General features: G+C 38.5%; 1 protein-coding gene across 7 annotated transcripts in view; it reads left to right on the forward strand.

Moving 5' to 3' along the window:
• diaph2 (diaphanous-related formin 2) overlaps positions 1-21154 on the forward strand; it is a 367693-nt gene that overhangs the window by 184700 nt on the left and 161839 nt on the right. For all 7 annotated transcript variants that reach the window (XM_041989577.1, XM_041989581.1, XM_041989580.1 and 4 more), the window contains 2 exons: positions 14384-14485; positions 16932-17026. In XM_041989577.1, coding sequence (XP_041845511.1) covers positions 14384-14485; positions 16932-17026 — 197 coding nt within the window. The remainder of the gene's footprint in view (positions 1-14383; positions 14486-16931; positions 17027-21154) is intronic.

Consider the following 21154-nt stretch of genomic DNA (forward strand, 5'->3'; position numbering starts at 1 on the left):
CCATGGGAGCTGTTTGGAAATATTCACTCACATTTTACATCTTAACAGGTGACTTAAAATCGCTAGTGCAGTCAAGCTTTTAATATTCTGGATTTCTCCTGCAGTATTGCTTCTGCTTGCAATAGATTGCCTGACTCTAATCCCAGCACACTTTTGTCAAACAAGGGCAAAATGCAAATGGAGAGGCAAGACTCCAATTAATTGTCCATAGATATGCAGCTACATGAAACCATTATTGGGGAGCAAACGGCTTTAACTTTGTTTCTAATGTAATATAAACTTTAATTAATAAAGTGTGTGATGAAGTGGAGACTTATCAAACAAGCTCCGTGTCCATTAAAGGCCCTAAACCCTCACAAGGCAGTCTTATTAAACTCGTTTCAAAACGTGTTTATGAGCCCCATGGTGGGAAAAACAGTGAGAAATGCCGAGACATGAAGAAAAAGAAAATGAGTTTGTGTAATTAGTGAAAATTAAGAGCTCTTAATCCAGGAGGAGGGATTGGAGGAAGGGAAGAAAAAAAGGGAGAGGAGTTAAGAGGGAAGTATTGGCATCGTGGGATGGGTGGGTGGGACTCTGGAGCTGCCGCTTCGCTTACTTTTGTTTGCCCCTGAAGAAATGAGCAACGACCCAAAAGCTCACACCTAATAAAGACACTCATAATAAAATATGGTTATATTTGTGAAGGGCTTTGAAAGCACAGCTTCCTTCACCTGGAGGAGCACTAAGTGCAAAGAAACACTAGGATCCTGTCACGTTTTTGCACCTATTTGCTTGAGTGTATGCAGATTCACTCTTATTAGGTTATTAAATATTATTTGATCTTGTTAGACATTATGTCCCTGGATTTAGAGATCACCAATGTGCTCTTGAAATTCTATGACTCTCTGTAAATTAAAAAGTTATTTTCTTCTCATATAAAAATAATCCTCTTTATTGGGCAGATCAATGTTATTTCGTGTAACTATTTAATGTGTCTGGGTGTCTGTAGAACTCCTCCACCTTTATCTCTGCAGAAGGTTTCTCAGCCCTACTATCTACAGAAATGTTATTTCCTGGTCTGTCTGAGGGTGGCATTTCTTTGCTCCATTTCATGACATTCATCAAGACAACTTCTACTGACAGTTTCTGCTTCAATAGCCCTGACCTTCTAAAATGAATCCAGATGTTTCAAATGATGGACAGAAGAAGTGAAGTTTGAGGGAGCAGCCGTGTTTTGGAAAGCGGGTGATAGTATTACAGCACTGGGAAATTGTGATCATTCCCCCTGTAAGATTTGTACTGCGGCAGAGCAAAAAGGAAAAAAATGCAGACCTGCATCTTTTCTGTGAAACTGCCATTTCATATAGAAGTTAAATGAGCTTTTCATGTTTATAGCTTCACCAGCCAGTGAGGCCGAGGGGTGGTCTGAGGAATACGGGCCATTTTTGGTTTATTTGTTGCAGTTTTAACAGACAGTGGGATATGCTAAGCAATATCCAACTGTCTCTGGTAAAAGCCCCCCTATTGTTTACAAGAGAGGCATGTGCCATTTTAGTGTGCTTTTGTCAGTGCCAGGAGCCATGAAAGCAATTGTTGTTGTTTCTGGGCTCAGTTAACCTCTCCTTCCTCTATAGTTTTTTGGATGTTATAAGTTCATCTTCGGCTTGTACATTTCTTTGTAGGATGACTTACAGGAGTAGCATTTCTCATTAAACATATGCTTGATCGAGGTTTTTTCTTTTCTTTTTTATTTTTTTATTGTGTCATTGTCACCTGATTGTGTAATTTCTTTGATATAATTGAGGGCATTAGAATTCGTTTTTATTTTTCTTTCTTTCTTTTTTCTTTCTGTTGTACAGTGTTTGCTTTGTTTGTTAATGGGAAAAAGAGACATTTTGTACTGGTTCTAAGCATCTGAAAAGCTCAGCTAGCATTTCTTCCTGTTGAATTCATTTTTTATTATCACTTCTTAAAAAAAAAAACCCAAAAAAACAAGATCACTGAGTTTAATGGATTAGATTATTTTCCTGTTTAGTAAAATATATAATAAAACAGAATCATTCTGAACCACACCTACTATAAACGCAGATAAAGTCTAATTGTGTGCAACAAATACTTAAAATTGTTATTGAGACAACCCAACCCCCCCCAAACAAGTTATGGTGTAGCTTAATTGTTCTGTGACTTTGTGACAGAGATAGAGGTACATATAATTCATCCACTACCTTCCACTTTGCACTTTGTTCTTCTGGGAAATTGAAGTCAGTGTGGGCTTTCTCTGCTTCATTTCAAATCTGTGGAGTCCCGTAAGGCAGAGGCCCATGAATAGCCGCTGGGAATACAGCTCTGATAAGAAGACAGCAACCTCCAACAAAAGTAGAGGATGGATAGAAAAGATGGAGTTGGGAAACGGCGTGGAAGGAAGTGAGTTACCACAGTTTAGAGGAATAATCGATCAAGGACAGGTGTAATTGTTAGTGTTTTCTAAATTTGCCTCATTAAAATGTGGCGTATTAGAATAAAGGTGACATGCACCATGATGATTGCATAAACATGCACATGACTTATTTCTTAATTTGTTCTGAGAGTTGAAACACACTAACCCAGGAAAGAACCATAAATCTACAGGGATATGGAAACCGCTTATCCTCCATGTTAAGAAATTGGTAGGCAGAAAACATGCTCTGTCCTTCACTGGTGGCCTACTTTGAAAGTAAAATAGCAACCATTTGAAAAATAGAATGCCAATACAGTACTTAATATGCGTGCATATCAGGCTGGTACAAAGCTGTGGAGGTGGACCTGAGAGGAATACGAATCTCCCAAACCAGGTGCTTGTTCCCCCCCTGAGAGCATGAGGACCGGAAGGTTTGGAGAATGGGGAGGGTGTTTGAAGTCCTTGAGGATGTTGTGGATTGTGGGTGGTAAGGGAAGTTGTGAAAGACTCAAAAGCACATGCAGCCACCTGGATTTCTGAAATGGGTCGCTAAGCAATTATCTGAGTCCTAAAACTCAAGCAATTTAGAGGTGTTGCAGGTTTATTTTCCTATGTTCTTGTTGGAGTTTTTTTTAAGAAATTTCGGGGAAAATAACTCATTTTTTTTCTTACTTCAGATTTTTTTATAGTTTTCAGTTTGAATTTATTTATGTACTTTTATTATTATTATTATTATTATTATTTATTTTTTTTTTTTTATCATTATTATTATTATTATATTTATTTTCCATTTTTTCCTCTATTTATTGGTGGAATTATTAAAAAAAATTCTAAGCCTTTTGGGAGGTTTACTTCCAAACGAGAAACACCCTAAAACATTCTACTGTTGGTAATAATAGTCATTCCCCAAATAATATAATATACCTGATGTTGTATGCTATTTATTTATTTATGCCCTTTTTTTAATGTTCAAGACTTAATGTACTGCAGCTTTTTAAAGTGGATTCTGTCTTTGAATTAATTTAGAGATAGATAGATTAATAGAGATAACGGCTCCTAGGTTTGAAAGAAATAGAGAAACAAATAAATTAATAAAAGATTAGGCAGAAAAAAAGTGTCTGTCAGACCAAAAGAAAGAAAGAAAGAAAGAAGAAGAAGAAGAAGAAGAAAAAAAAAAACAATACAAAAGAACAGCTTTCTTTAACTCCTGCATATGCGTTCACAAATGTGAGCACATATTCTGTATTACATGAGTTTTAGGAACCCAACGGCTGATTGCAGTATCACTTTTAGGATTATTTTTTCCCCTTTACCTTCACCTTCTTCAAATAAAAGGCTTATCCTGTGCTGTGGGATCTGTGAACCTCTCCTTTTCTCCAGCCCCAGGCCTGCTGAACGGATCAGTGCGAATCAAGCTAAGATATGGTGGGAAGCAGAAAAAGGGAGGACAGAACAAGAATGTAATTGTGCCACACTGTTTTTTTTTTTTTTCACAAGATTGTGGATCAGGGCCACTTTCAAGTTCCAAAGGCATTTATTCTTTTGTCTGTTTGACTTCAGAAATGTCAATGTTTTTCCACCTCAGCTTTTAAATGAGTGTATCATAGTAGAGTGTGTGCTGTAATGTAAAGCAGTCACAAAAGTCAGTGCTGTGAAGTACTTGTAAGTGCACATTTTCCTGCTGAATGTGTTGATTCACATGGACACATTTCAGCAGTGGAGCCCATCAGTTCAGAAGCTGGCGCTTAAGAGAATGAACCATTCAGAGCACCAAATTGCTTAAGTGATGTACTTACATGTCAAAGTGCCACAAACCCTGTCTTTTTTGCTGTAATGACAGCATTTTAGCTACTGTGGTTTCACAAGAGTGGTGTCTTAAAAGCATATCAACTGTAGACATATGATTTATTTAGAAGTAGCAGAGTTTAGTAAAGTATAGCACACTGAGGTATGTTCAATTGGCTGGCAGCTTTTCCTCATTAGACAAGAATGTGCATGTCTGGGAAAGCTTGAAATTTAGCCCTCAAATGTTTACATTAAATATATATATATATATATATATATATATGCTATATTAAGCATTTAATAGATAAATTATGGAATAAACAGATTTTGTTTATTGTTTTTATTTGTCCATTTGAATGTATCTTCTGCATCCTTTTTTTTTTTTTTGCATTTCAACCCAATTCTGTCTTCTTGGCAGCAGGAGAAATGTCATTATGAATTTGTCCCCCCCGCCAATATGTCCTGGCAGGATTCAAGGTTTTTTTCTTCAACATGTGCACACTTATGCTTTAACATGTCAGAAGGAAATCAGAACATCCATAAAATCCACATGACAACTGACACTTGGCTGAAGATAAACATCTGCTGCTTGCACAACCTGTGTTTATCTGTTGTTCATGGCTATTAGGGAATAAACTGGCAGGAGTGGAACACTTTGACAGTGATCATCCTTTACTATGAATTTGCCACTATATATATATATAAATATATATATATATATATATATACATATGTGTTTCAGTCCATCACACAGGGAGTTGTAACAGTGACAGTCTTGTGCCAAGGAGAAGATTAATGCGTGTATGAGCAAAGGTTACAGATTGTGGTGGAGAAGAGCGACTGTGCCAAATAAATTAGAGAGAGAACACATGCTCGAGAGATCATGTTTTGCCATTGGACATGTATTTGCTCTCATCCAGTTTTGCGTCATCTTGTAGGATCTGCTGAAGGACTTAAATACAGAAAAAGCATGAGTGCTTAGTGCACGATAGCATCTTTTGTATGTTTTTCCCAATGCTATAACATTTCAAATGTAAATTTAGCAGTGGATGTTAGCAGGCCTTTCTATTCCTGGCATAAATCTCACTACTGATGTAGCTTATTGGTAGAGAGACGCCTGTGTAGTAAATGACCATGTGCATGAAGCAGCAATTCTTATTTGCTGTTTTCTTTTTGTTTGTTTGTTTGTTTGTTTCATGTATTATTATTTAAGATTTGGTGGAAATTCACCAAAGAGGACTGATGCATAACTTACTGTGTACTAATTACTTACCGCCGTCAACTATCAATGTGACAGTATTTCTGCATCTTTGTTTTTTTTTCCTTTTCACTTGATTTTTTTTGTTTTTAATCTATGGTAAATAACATAGAGAAGAAGATACAGAAAAAAAAGAGCTTTCCTTGGTGTTACACTGCCTTTTTTATGTTAATGATGCAATGTAAGTACTAAACTACAACAACAGTGTTTTTTTTTTTTTTGTTTTTTTTTATTAATTTCCCCAATTTTCTCTATTTTCTCATAGACTCATGCCTACCACACAACAGCAGGACTTTAACACATCATAATCTGCTCACTAAGCGGTGGGCTGCACTTAAACGATCGGTGCCCCAAACACCATGGGTATCCTTAATTCCACTGCAACATAGGTCACGCAACCATTTTCAGTGTTGGTACTGGAGTCTTTAGCTCTGCAATCACAAAAACCCTTCTTTACATTCTGAGTCTTCACAGCACGAAAGTCTGCCATTATAACTCATGACATTGTTTTTTTTTTTTATTCTTGTTGAGGAGAAAAAGAAAATGTCAAGATTTACAATCTACAAAATTATGTTTCAGAAGGCTTTTTCCTGGGAAGCCAAATTTAACATGAAAGTTTATTTTTCCTTCTTTTAGGGTTACAAAATTATTATAAGTTGTATTTCAAAAGTGTTCATTTCTATGTGCGCTTATTTACATTTCATTTGTTACTTTTGCTAACATTCATGAAGCCCTTTATTTTTTTCTCAGTGGTGTTTGTATTTTGTTCTTTGGTTCCTCCAATATAGTTTTTAGATGCTTAATAACATTTTATTCTAATCTAATAGGGAGTAGGTGGTATTAGATACTATAATGAGACAAATTGAAAAATAATTCATTAATCTATGGGGGAATTTATGTAAGAACAAAAAAGTGGTGGTGATACCATAAACACAATGCAGTCTAACAATCCACTTAGTTTCATCAGAGAAGAGAAAAACAGACATTTTAGATACATAAAGATCAAAAGAGAAACAAAGACCCAGGTAAACATTGAGGCAGGTAAGCAGCTCAACATCTTCTGTGGTTTTGGGAATTAAATGCAGTTCACGACTGAGTGGCTCTCCTTACACTCATCTTCTCCTTTCCACACTTTAACTCTATCCCCAGATGCTGCTTGGTGCATCTTTAATCAGGTCATGTTTGCTTTGACACCTTCATGTCACCAGACCATGTCTTCCTGCTGCTGTGTAAAGAATAGTCATCAGAAGGTGACACAATGGATGCATTTACAGCTTCAGTCAGTGCAGGACCAATCCCTGCTTTTTAAATCAGGTGCATGTTTGTCTGCATTTTCACGTGTGGAAAGAACACTGCATGTCTTTTGCTGACAGATGAGGCACCAGCTGTTTTAATGCAATTCAGAATTTACAATTATACTGTGCATATCTGTCCCCATGTTGATTGCCAGGGATAAACCTATTGCTGCTAACAAGCATGAAGTCAAGCTGCCAGCAAGAGAAAAAGTCATTTCCCCCTCCTCTTGTCCTCATCTCTCAGCAAACCTTGACATTTTCCAGCACAGAAATGTGAAGTATTTCTTAAGTCCTTTCACGCCTCAGTAGACAAATTGGATCAACCTATCGGTTAACCTTCACAAGAAGAGGAGATAATACTTGAGCACATTTCTTAAAAAATAAAACATAAGCATGGACGTCATTTCCTTGTTTGACAACCTTTCATGTACCACTTTTTATATCTTTTTGCTTAGACACACCTGCTTACTTGAGTCTTCATAAAAACAGGGATGGCTAGAGTAAGAAAAAAAATATGAATATATTATATGACTTTAAAAAAAAGAAAAAGAAACCTCTGATGCTAAAGATGGAATTCAATGACATTAAGTGTTTTGTTTGTCTTTTTTGTCTCATTAATACATGCTATTTTTAACTTGAAATCATAAATAAGCAGAGAGAAACTTGATTATACATGAAAGTGATAAAGAATAACAGTGCTTTATAAAAAGAAAGGGCAGATTATGTTCGGTCAGCTGACGAACACACAAAACGCAACCCTGTCAAATACAGTTAAAAGTAGGACAGTTTCTGAACATATAAAACAAAAGCTGCAGCAGAGTATCAGTAACTTCCAATTCACGTTTTTGCCTTTTTAGGTGTAAATTAAAGGAACTCAATCATTAAAGAACAAATGATAATTAAAAACAGAATTTATTCTTACAAGATTAAGAGGATTACGTCAGTTTTAAGGGGATTTATTTTTCTTCCTCTTGCTATTTTGTTAAACCATATATGTTTATTTTGTATATCTAAAGATAAACTGTAAGAGGCGTCTGTTGTAGAATGTGACCATGATGATTCACAGCTGACTGAATAGCCTGAGAACTTATTCTCCTCCCCATTCTTTTCATTTACAAGTACAGAAGTAAACTGGACCGATTTCTGTACGACTTCCAGGTTAAAACTGATACCGGTATTTTCATGTGGGACAACCAAGAAACATCTCTAGTAAGCTGTAGAGGTGCACATCTACAATCTGTAACCATTTCAACCTCCTTAAGTGTACCGTGGACCTCATCTCTGGGCTATGCCCTATGTAGTGTGGCGTGAGAGGTAATAAAGACTACTGGGACCTGAGTAATCTTGCCAGTTATTCAGGGAACAGCCTTAGCCTCTAATCTCTGTTCAACATCCCCCCATTGTGAGACAGGCCCAGTTTTAGCGTTGTCTCCTGAATGCTTAAGGCTGGACTGCACGGCAGGGTCTTAACGCATGGCAGGTGCAGCTGGTTGGACCATCAGCTAGAGCCTTCCCACCAGCACTCAAGCGCATTGGGTCACAACGAACCGCTTAGGCACAACCAGAGACTGGTTTCCTAGAACTGATTGGCTGTGAGGCTCAATTCATCAGAGCCCCAAGGAGCATGTCTCCATGACCAATTTAAGAGACAGAGTCAGAGCCTTCCCACACTCCCTGCCTTTGAGAGAGTTGAGTGTAGATGTGGACAGATTAAACATACTTGTTAAAAGGCTGTGCCAAGCTCCAGGTCATCGGCAACGCTTAGAGTTATTGATTTGGGGGATATTTATTTGTTCATTGTTGGTGTATGTGATTGCGTATATTTTTTTTCCGTTAGTTTTTCCTTTTTCTTTGGAAGACTAGCTGAATGTCAAAGCAAAAGAAAATGTGGGACCTGAGAGATGGTCTACCATCATTGCTATTCCTGTCATGAAAAAAAATCCTCAGCTATAAAATGTATTGAATCTGCTTAAATCCACAGACAGTCTGGATTTTTTAAATTCTACCGATGCTACGTTTAGTTTGATTTAAGTAAATTTTAAGCATTAACCTAATGACCTAAAACTGACCCGAGAGAAGTCTCTGATATAAGTTAGTGTTTTACAGGAATCATTAACTGTGTGCTGGAATCCTTCTCCTCTACATGGAATAGAAACGGGGGAGGGTCACTAAGGGAGATCTGTGTTGTCTCAATTAGAAGAGGAGGCTTTTTTTCTCTCCCTCTCTCGCTGGGCTGCACTCCAGGCCCAGCTGTGTACCTTCCACTGTGGGCTGAACCTTTCCCTGCATACTGAAGACATTACTGGCCACAGGTCAAAGTGTCACTCTGCGGGATTTATCCTGCTTCCTGTACATGCACCTTTTATTCAGAGATCTTGAATGAACAGAACCAGAGGCCTTTAACGAGAGCACCGATAACTGTTACAGCTCTTCTTGCAGTACCTGGGTGAACTGGGGCGTACATGTTTTCTGGAAGTGTGTTTTGACACAATCCACAGTTATCATTAACAGCCACTTCCCCCACTCTGTGTTATCATTAGGCATGATGATGACTGTATGGCTGAGAGCTTCCATCCTCCTCACCCATACCGTTTCAAAATACAGCTCTTTCAAATTGTTCACCTTGACATGAGGAGAACTTTTAAAACATCTATGAAAAGAGAAGCTGCTACTAAAAGAGATATTCATGCACTTTTAAAGAGAGGCGTGTATTTAGAATTGATTATAAATATGCATACCCATTCAAATATTAGCTGATATCAGCAGGCCAAAGTTACAGATTTATAGATTTTTTGGTATTCTGTTTTACTGCTGCTGGATTTGCCAAGCTGAAACTAAAAGAAATGATTTCAAGTCTTAGTCAGTTGGGGAGGGATTGTCTTTTGAGTGGGAGAATGCTTTAAGATCCAAGACAGTGGGATGAGTGGGTACAGCTATGTATCCGCACAGCAGATTGACTTCAGGGTTGAGAACAAGACCTCTGTTTAAACTAAGGGAAAAGAAGAAATAAATGAGCTCTGGGTTTCAGTGGTCAGATGGTGAGCTCAGATCATGAGCGGACTCTCTGCTTGCGTTCTCTTGATATATATTTTTCTGATAAGTATTTTTCCGTCCTCTTAGAAGTCTTCATCTCTCCATATGAATTCCGCAATATCTCTGTTCACTGTTCATGTTTTGGCCTATACATCCATCTGAAAAGTATGTGCATTTAAATGAACACCAGTTCTATGTAATTGTTGTTTCTGTGGTTAAGTCCACTGACTTTCCTCTAGAATTCATCTCCTTTAGACAAGCTGGCAGCTTCCCAGTAGCTAAATCCTTGGTGTGAGTCCCTGAGAAGGAGGACAGGGCTCATGTTTGAGACAGATTGCACAACTGAAGGAATAAATCGTCTCGTCGAGTACTAGACTCCAAATTGTGTGTTGCACTCTCAGTTCTTTTGCCTTTAAATATGTTTGTTGAAGACCTGTCATCTGCAGTTTTCTGTTATTTCTTTTCAAGGCATGCTCATTTTTCTGGTGTGTGGTGGCAGGGCTCAGCCGAATGGCTTGTGTCCGGAAGTGAACATGTGGTAGTGTTTAGCTTTGTAATGCCCAGGGCTTTATGGACGTCTTGAGGGAGATATTGCATGGAAGGCAACCAGGATGCTGAATCTGGGCCAGCAAACATACTGGATGTCCAAGTGTTGGAGAACTCTTGTTATCACAGAGCTTCCCAAGGGTTTACCTCAGTCCAAGGCCCACATACATGGATGCCAACTCATCACTAATAAGCCAAAACTGTTTTTGCTCAAACATTTATGTATGTTTTCTTTGAAACCTAACAATTTGGTGACTCCCTTTGGCACACAGCAATCTTTAACTCCCGTTCAATTAATGTAATGTCTGGCGGTTATGCTCAGCAGAGGCTTTTCTTCATGTGGTTATCTTGGCTTGCTTATGATAGTGAATTTTTCCTGTGTTTTGTTTAAACTTAATATTGAAACACCTCCTCCTTGGCACATATCTCAGAACACCTAAACATTAAAAGAAATGATAAAGCACAGCACACCAGCATTAAATTCTTTACCACTGTTGATTCATTGTTCCATTTCTCGTGCATTTCCTGTGTCATGTCGAAAGCGTTTGATCAGTTTATTTGTCTTTGAGAATCATGTAGCCCAAGAATCAGCTATGTGAAAGTTGAGCTCTGTTCAACTCAGCAGGGTGTCATGCTTCGAAGGCATTGTTAGTAATTTAACAGACTGTTTGTCTGGATTGAAGTCCCGTTCTATCACAGCCTCTCATGTAATTCCACCAAACAACAATTAATATATGTTGGTGATGCTCGCGTTTGCTTGTAATTAAGATTTTGTTATCACTGTGTTTTCATCTGACAGCCTGGCACAAAAATAATGCAGCCTTGTGAAAGGACTCCATTGTACACAACAGCTTCAAGGAAACCAACGAGCTGCCAAAAAGCCCTCCCACATTGTTCCCATCACAAATGGCTCGCCGCTGTGTTATTGCTTGAAAGATTCTATTGACAAATATAACTCTTTGCATGAGGGATGGTTTTGTTGTCACAGTATTACATTTTAGCCACTGGGCAACTAGTAAAACACGTTTAAATATTGGCAAAAACTTGGATCAGCTGTTGTAGACCTGCACTTTTGGACAGGTTAAGCTTTCTTGGCTCAAAAACGAATGGGATGAATGTGCATTTCCAAAGTTTTAGCATTGTGAAAAGGAAACAGCAACAACCAAAAATTATACAAGTCTTAAAGCAAGTTGGAGTTGGGATTTTCAGATATTTTCTAACAGCTTCTGGGTTTTTTGGGTTAGTTTATGAAACTTTATGGTTGTGGCTAACCATCTGGGTATGTGCCACTTACATTCATCCTTGCCACACACCTGGGACTCTGACTAGTGCGGCAGCTTGAATGTGTGAAAGCCCTCCAGGGCCCATCAGTTCACATGTGGAGCTCAGAGGAAGCATGTGACTTGTGGCATAATTAAGTCAGCTAGCAAATGCTGTAGCAGAAATCAGCCTACTGAAGCCACAACTCAATACCCAGCAGGAGAGCTCTGAGCTGTATAGGATGGCATTAGGAAGAAATTTGCCTGTTTCAGATTTTTAAATGCACTGTTTTCCTATTTAACTTTATAATGCATGGAGCCCTGGAGGCAAGGGCGAAGACAGCTGACCAGAGTGCGGAGAGCACCCTGCTGAGAGAGTAAGGTACCGCGGTGAGAGATTAAAGTGGCAGTAGAGGGAATAGATAATAGAGGTTTTAGAGAACAATTTAGAACAAAAAGCAGCCAAATTCCCATTCTCAGTTTAAGTTGCTCTTTGTCTCCAGGGCACTCTCTGAGGGAGATCGATGTTTCCTCATGCTCTTTATTTTCATTGGCTCTCTAATTTCTTTTTTTCCCAAGTCTCTTTCTGCATGAGACAAACAGCATGATTCCTTGGCCCCAAACACTCACTGACTCAGTGTATGTGAGGCAGGATTCTGTGGACGCTCTGTTGTTGTCACTGGATTTATTTATGAAGTGATTAATATTTATTCTGTGTCGTCATCATCTGGTGGATTTGGAAGAAACCTGATTAGTGAAAAAAAAAATAAAATAAAACTACTGACACACAATGTAGGAGAATTGCATGTACTTATAAAATCAAATGTTTTAAAAAAAATAACAATATAAGATGCACTTGCTTTATATTTAAAAGCAGATTATATCAGTGACATAACAAAGGGGCAGCAATAAGGTGGTAATGTATCATCAGTTTCATTGTAGTTTATCTAAACTGAACTAGGAAACGTGGAGATGAGTAACATCAGAGCAGCTTCCTTTACATTGTGTAGCTTCCCCTCATGGCTCAATACAGTTCTGACCCATTGCGGTGTGGGTACAGGAGCGCTGACTGTGTGTTGCACTTGACGTTTGTCAGCAGATGCTTTGGGTCCTATAGGTTGCAGAATGGAGCTGTTGTGGATGAGACTTGTTTGGATGCATCCCAAAGGTGCTCAATCACATTGGGACTTAAGCTGTCTGGAAACCGGATCTGTGCACTGGTCTGTCGCCAGCGCTCAAGTTGTTCCAGAGGACTTTCGGGGCACTTTGAGCCTGTGCTGTTGAGGAATGCTGTTGTTATAGGTGCACTTAATCTGCACAACTGATGGTATGGGTTGTAAGTGTCAAAGCCCCACAAGATTGCTTGTACTCACGGTTTTCTAGAACCGTGGGAATACAGAGCAATTTGATGTTCTGGCTGAATGATGTAAAGGTATAGGATTTTTTTTTCTCTCTCTCTTTTTAGTAACCCACACCACATTTGTGAATGAACTTGATTTAATGTTTTTCAAAACAAACGTCTCCACCTGGAATGGCTCAGGGTCACACAATTAGTTCCTTTTCTAATGTTTTTATTGGTAGACAGACTGACACAATATGAACGCTGTCTTTTTTTAATGACAGATTCTTAGATCTAGGAGCTATACTCCTTCACTTAATGATTAATTGGGTTTTAGCATCCATTTCGATAAGTTCATGAACACTCCAGTTCCTCTTCTCACCACGTGGTTCATTATACTTTGAAAAAAGAGAAAAACAAAAACAAATGCATGCATTAGACTGTGTGCTGTACTTTGATCAGGTTTAGAGCACTAACTTCTGTAATCTCTTAAAATAATATTTTAATATTCTGCCTCACAATCACAGCATTGTACCATTGCATTAGTTTATACTTACACCATGTTAGCAGAATTTATACAGTAAACAACTGCATCCCTGTTGTTGTGATTTGTTGACAGCACACAGCAGAGTTAGGAAGGTGCCGTAAGCACTGCTTCTTCAGGCTGCCCAGGAGATGTTGCATCTTTGATTCTTTCTTCAAATATGCAAGCCAGCACTAAGGGAGCAGATTGTTTGTTCTAGATTTCCTTTGAGACTCCCACCTTGGGCTTAAACAGAGCGGTTGTGATGATTAGCAACAAAGTGTGCTGCTTCTCATAAACCATCAGGGGAGAGAGAGGGATCTAAGGAATCTTCTTTCTCTTCGTTCCCTCCTTTATTGTGAAAAATTAAACTCCCTCCTCAGTACTGTAATTGCACTTTAGAAATGTTGACCTATTGGCGTGTGCATGGACAGACCTGATGTTTTTGTAGTTCAAATAAAGAGAAATCTGTGCTGATGTGGTTTTTCCTCAGTATTCAGACTCAGTGGTGCATCCTTTATGAAAAAAATGCTCTCTTGAATCAGTTTGGTATGTTCAGTCTCAGGTTTAATGTTGCTTTCTTGGATTTGTTTGAGGGGGTAATGGAAGAGTTGTGCTTATCAGCCATCTCTCTGGCAATGACAGAAAAATTGGCATTCACAAACAAATGGGACATTGTTGACAGTACTGTCCGCTAATGCAAAATATGCACATGTGGGTCCATTTTTTGTTTCCATTTAGCCAATCAGTGACTTTATTGTACACCACATCTGCTGCGCTGTCATGAATTTAAGCCTGAGCACAAAACTAAAACGGCACATTTTAACTAGTTTTTTTTGTTTTTGTTGCAGAGTACATTACTACACAAGAAGTAATTGTGGACAATATTGTTTTTTCAATTTTTTTGCTTTGCTTTTTTCTTGCAGTGAAAAAAGATTTGAAGGACGAGGCTGATGCCGGGGTACCACAATTCAAGAAAAAGGCAAAGGAGCTTCGTATCTTGGATGCCAAGACTGCACAGAATCTTTGTAAGTTGATAGAGTTATGTTTTGCGGATTATTTTTGTAATCACATTTAGCACCAGTACATCATGACCGTATCATTTTCTGTCAGAAAAATCAGTGTTACTTTTGCAACGCAGCCATTTGCATACTCTCAGCATAGCTCCACTGCGGGTGGAACAGAAAATTTAAGGCTTTCTATGTGAGGATTTTGAATCACTGAGTTTTTTTTTTTCCTGACAGTAAAATAGGAGACACAAGTCTTGTATGTGTAACTGCTTGCAATGTTAATTTTTTAAACAGCTGACTACTGAATCTCCACGTGGGTCTTTTGAATCTCTAGCAGCCTAAGTGGACGACTATAAACATTTAGTATTTACTTCATCTTCCAAGTTTCCCTTTATGTTTAATTTACACATGGGTCTGGTATCAGGAAGGGCCATGTGGCACCAACATAAGGATGAACCATAGAGAAGTGTTCTCTATCTGTGTGCATGTGATTGTGTGCATTTGCAAGTCATGTTGCTGTGCTTGTGTATGGGCTGTGACAATGTTGATAGGTGTCACAGCCATGTCTGATTACAGAACCGGCAGATCGGTTTGGAATTTGGCAGGAAGCAAAAATAAGTGTTGAAAACCTCACCTTCACAAAGGAAATGGGTGGGAGGCATGTTGTCGTACATGACTACACAGCTCTCCTGAGCTGCATTGACACATACCACCGCATGATAGATCATCTTCACTGCCAGACGCTGAACCCGCCAAGCTCCCTTTTTCAATTCTGATGTGCAGCTTCAGTGACTGGGATGGGTAGTGGCACAACATGAGTGATTGTGATGTCAGTGTCACTTTATGTTTCCTGGTATAATGATTATGTATACAACTATCTGATAAATTGTATCAATCTGTCTATGCAATCTTGTGCCCAGCACGGTCAGTAAACTACAGGATGGCTCGCACCTGAACACCCAAATGATGCAGATTACGCTGGACAATTTTAGAATGCCATTTACAGCTTAAAGGAGCATTTTTTGGTCATTTTTTCCCCTTTAAGAGGAGCTTTAATTGGAGAGAAAATTAACTGCACAAGTCTAGTCAGTGATCTTGGGTTTCAGGTATATGTATATGAAAGTCTTGTTAGACCCATATTGAAACATTACCTGCAACATAGCAACAGAACTGCTATTTAATGGCAGCTCATCTTAACTTTTACAGTTAAAGTGGCTTAGCCTAATACAGAAAAGATACTGTACTGAATTAAAATGTATCATGGCCTCAAACATTGTCAGTTTTTTTATTTTTTATTTTTTAAAGAATTTTATTTGATATGCAAAGACTACAAAATATCACACTCTGAACGCTGTTATCATAAGCACTGCAATTCTTCAAAAGCTGTTTTTTTTTACTGGTTTATTTAGCCACATTTTCTAATTGGTTTAAATACCAAACTGTAATTTAAATTGTTTAAAAGCATAGAATAAGCAGCAGCTGTGAAAATCCACTGCGTCACACAGTTGGGTTCTGAACAGCAGCTGTTGAAAAACGGAGCGTCACTCAATGGGAAAGGGGGGTTAAAAATACTCCCCCCTTAGTGCTGGGCTAACAGAGGTCCACAGCTTGACTTAAAATACTTCTTTTATTCACAAATTAAAGTTTCAAAGATGTTTCAGTGCATCTGAGCAAGATGTAAGACAACTGTTTAGCTGTTGTACAAAGTTGTTTTTTTTTTTTTTTTGCTAAAGAGCACTCCTTAATCTCCACTAATAAACCCACATCGGCACCACAAGCTCATATAATACTCACAGAGCATTTAGAAAAGTAAAACGGGACACTGTAAAGGGAGAGTTAATGTGATATGAGTTGTATCCTGATATATTATATGCACTAAGTTTTCTTAAAAAAAAAAAAACTATCTCTGTTTGTTGCCCATCAGACAGAGACATCAGGTCCCACTGCTACAGTCATATAGCAGCTGTTGGGTGACTCTCTTCCAACTCATTACCAAAACTCCACCTGTGACTTCCACCTGGATCCACCATCAGCTCCAGTTTCCAATATAGCCACCCACCTGGAGTATAAAACAACCACCAGGCTTCCCCCCTGAGGCAAATTCTGTGTCCCCCTTTGTATCTCCCCCTAAACAAAAACATGTTGCTTTCTCAGATGACACGCGCTTATCCTGCCTACAATCATTACTCTTACTATGGGAGTAGTTATATTTCAGATTTTCTTAAATATACTTAAATAAACAGAACAGAAAAAAACATGTTACTGTGGTACCTCACAAGGAAATCTTGATGTTTTCTTTTATTTTTTTTATGTTTTTGTCAGGATGACACAGTTTGTCCAAGTGGCAAAGTAAGGTCTGTGGTCATTTTGTCTGAGGAATGATGAGTGCTGAAATATCTTTTTGAACCCTGCAGTCTAATGAAAAAGGATAGGAAATGACTCTGTTCTCTCTACATCACAACAGCAATTTTCTTGGGCTCGTTCCGCCTGCCTTATGAAGAGATCCGGGACATTGTGCTGGAGGTAGATGAGGAAAGACTGAGTGAATCACTCATCCAGGTAAGACTGATGCTCACTGTGGTGTGTTGGCTCCTTCACTCACTCAAACACACACTTATGTCTACACTCTGAAATGTGTGAGCTCGTGTTTGTGTGGCCGTCATGGGAAAGTGTGCCAGAGGAAAAAAGAAAAGAAAAGAGAATTTCCTCTTGCATTCGTGTGAGAAGATAAGTTTTGAATTTCTGTGTCTGGTGGATAGCTCAGTGACCCCATTTTAAAAACCAGCTATGGTTTGTTTTTGGCACAAGTCAGTCTGTCCATTCTCAAGTGGACTGCAGAGACCCCCCCCACCCCCATTCATCCTCTTATAATGGATGGTGAAGGACAAGGCTTGGCAAAGTCTTCTCAACTCCACCCTCCTTCCCTCTTTCCTTTGTCTTAAACCATGATTGATGAGCTTCCTAAAGGCTCCTTGTTTTGTTCCCATCTTTTTTTATTTATTTATTTATTTTTTCTTGTCTGAGAAAGCATTAATTGAAAACAGGGCGGGTGCATCTGAGGTGAAGAGGCATCACTGGGCAACGTTAGACTCAATTTTCACTAATGTTTCTTATTTTGCAATGTCCTTGTGACTAAAGGAATCGGGTTGTCCTCTGTTTGTGCTTTATTTCATCAGTAGGAGGTGTAAACCTTAAAAAAAGATTTGATTTTAATCAAATCTTGGCAGAGATGCATTGTGCTGTGAGCAGTTTAGTTTTTTTTACAAGCAGCAGTGGGCATTGTTCACGTGCTGAGTTTGAGCTGAAGTCCAGAGGTCTTAGGGGGAAAAAAAACTTATTTTTTTCTTTACTGATATATTCTGTATGTCCTTCCCTACATAGCTTATCAACAAAGACTTGCACAGCAGCTAGTCTGTTGGCCTCCCACTGCTTGGAACATAGACACCAGTATCAGGTGGAGAGGCAATATATATTTAGATGGGGCCCATCCAGAGAGCTGCCCTGCAGGGCTATTATTTTTGAGCTCTGATAACCTTTAATAGGCTGGTAATCTGGCTGAAAGTACAGAGTGTACATTATGAGATGGCATACCCCCCTCTGCTTTGTGAAAGAGAAAGGAAGTTAAGGTGTTGACCTTTTTCCACCTTCAGCCTTTCAGTAGTCTGTGTCTGCCAGCAGGAGAGCCGTGTCCCAAGCAAATCCCCACCAGGCCCTCACAGCACACAGCACCAGACAAATGACTGGACTGGCATAAAGAGGTCTGCTTGAGTTACAGGGAGACACAGTCCATTCGCCATCGAACAGCTGCCATTTAACTGACCCTGATCAAAGTACTGATAGCAAGTAGCATAACTAACTGGAACTACACTGCGGGTAGTTCCAGTTCTAATTCTAGTGATTTATACATCAGGACAGGACATACATAAAAAGCCATGTTGTCCTTACTTGATCTTTAAAAAAAATGCAGCTAAATACAGCATCAGACATCAACATGTGAGATATTAAACCACATATTTATTTATTTACTAACAAAACAAGCCAAAAGTATCACCTGATGCAGTAGCTTGTAGAGCCACCTTCAGCAGTAATAACCTGGTTTATTGTGAGAGGTGATATGAGAGTGATATATTATCTATCTCACACATTGTTGTGGAGGAGGTTTAGCTCGTGCTTCCTTACTGTGTTGTTTCAGTTCATTGATATTTGCAGACATTTGTTTGTACTTAGCTCTCTTGAGATTCCGCCTCAGCATTTCAATCAGCTCGGGGTCACAATTTTGTGCCAGTGCAACAGCTTTATTCTTTTCCTGTTCAGCCATTTTGATGTTCATTTGCTGGTGTGTTTAGCTGGTTGTAAATGTGCCGCCGTTTCATTGTGGCCAAACATCTTAAATTTGGTCTCATCTTTCCAAAGGTAATTTTTTTAGAAGTCTTATGGTTTGTTCATATGCAGCTCTGCAAACTTAAGCTGTGCTGTCATGTTCTTCCTGGAGAAAAGAGGCAGCGCAACAAAAGGCAACTTTTTCTGATTGTACCATCATGTGTCCAAATGGTTTGGAAATGGCCTTTTATGACCATTCCCAGCTGCTTCTCCAAGATCATTACTGATGTCTTTCCTCTTTGCCATTTTGTTTACATAAATTTGAATGGTCCAGACCAGCACACCACCAAAACATCTGCTTTTTAGTGGTGCTCACACCTACTGTTAATCAGTACATAAAATGCACATGGTTAGCAGCACCTTTTGTTCTTAACCTCATTATTTCTCTGGACGCATTACTTAGTTTTTCACACTATTTGTAATGCCCCATTTCCGAACTGTAGACCTCAAACAGTTGTAGTTTTCAGCTGGAGTCATGCTACTATTTTATGAAATATTGTTTATGTTCAGAAGAAAATGGGTAAAGAAGCAGGATTTACTTTTATGTACTTCCACCCTTTTATGACCCATGTATGCAACACTTGCTTATGCATTTATTTACTAGCGTTGTGTAATGCGTTTGAGAATAGCCGAAGACATAAAAATTATGTGCGTTTTATTACTAAAAAATTAAGGTTAATCATCTATTATCTAATTATTTAATTAAAGTCAAGCCAAATCTATTAGACAACCGCTTGAACCCACAGGCAAAATATCCACTGTATCTGAGCAGTAAATTATCTATAGTGTTGCACTTTAAATGTATTCATTTGATTCATTTGAAGGTTGAAGACTTGGCAAATGGTTTTTGACAGTAAGCAGAATTCACTTCACACACAAATGTCAGATTCTGTTTTGGAAATTAGGAAAGAGAAGCAAAACTAACATGAGTAATTTTTATTTACACAAAAATATTGCTAATTGTATACTTAGATAACCATCCTGGTGAAACAAGAATGAGGTGATTATAAAGCCAAATCAGGCAGAAATGAGCTTACGAATTAGACAGACAAGGAGGCAACACATGCCAGAGAAATGCAGTTACAGCCATAGTTAAAACTATACAGAGGCACTGAAGGGGAGCAAAGAGACCTCCTGCTGTGTGACACAGTCCTGAGTGTGGGCTCCATCTGCACAGTGCTCATCTACACTCATTACGCTGATTAATCACTCCACACCACCCACTTTCAGCCACACGCCAATCACCATTTATCCACACAGACAGATGCACACACATACAGAAAATAAGGATGCAACTGCATGGCTTGGCAAATAATAAAAGGAGCTGAATTTACCATCTTGCTAATGTTAGAAGGAGTGGGCGATTGTGTACACCTAAAATAATAGCAAGTGAATAATGGGGTTTAGGTGCCGGTTGAATGAAGGGGGACGCATGCAGCTCTGTGCAAAAATTCTAAAAACAACTAATAAAGTGATGAATAATTGTCATTTACAGGTTTACTTGATGTACAGTAAACAGACAAAATTTCTCAAGATAAGATTTTTGTATCCATTTGTTTTCCATATTTACTCTGCGAGCAACACCAGTTTGTCTAAATGTAGAAGCTAAATTTTCACCAGGGTTTCCCTGCAGAATTTGTTTCATATCTGACAGTACGGGCAGAGGGAAGCCTCAGCAGATAATGTGCTGGGCTGGCATATTGCTAAAGTTGCCTTTGGTCAGATGGTGCTGCAGGCAGAGTGCTGTTCATTTCTTTGTGGGAAAATTTGTGCTTTGTAGCAATTTAAAGCAACCCAGATTGTATACAAATCAGGATATCAGGATTAGGCAACAACATGGATACCATTATTTAAAACTGTTGCATAGATAATGAATGGATGTTTAGTATCATGTCTTGCTGATCAGCTCCACCCAAAGTCCCCAAAGCTTCTACACATCATTCTATATACAAGACAGAATCATAATTACCTTTGAACCATGAATATTTAACAAGTATTGTGATCTTGTATCTCTTAGTCCCAAGTCAGTCTCAAATTGTCGTTACTTACTCAGATATGTTTTCATTATATTGCCTTTTATATTGGACTTTTTTTTTACAAATGTGATGTTTTTTAAAACATTTAGCATATTTTCTTACTTACAGATGTTTTTTTTTTTTTTTTATGGCTGAATATGACCTTTAAGAAATAATTAACAAAACAACCTTTAAAAATAAAAACTTTAACATGCATTTCCACCAAACACGTCCACGATGATGGGCATTGATGAGATCCCCCCATTATCTGTGGTTCTATTTCAACTGTTTT

The sequence above is a fragment of the Melanotaenia boesemani genome, chromosome 7, assembly GCF_017639745.1.
Source record: "Melanotaenia boesemani isolate fMelBoe1 chromosome 7, fMelBoe1.pri, whole genome shotgun sequence".
In the NCBI taxonomy this organism is placed as follows: domain Eukaryota; kingdom Metazoa; phylum Chordata; class Actinopteri; order Atheriniformes; family Melanotaeniidae; genus Melanotaenia; species Melanotaenia boesemani.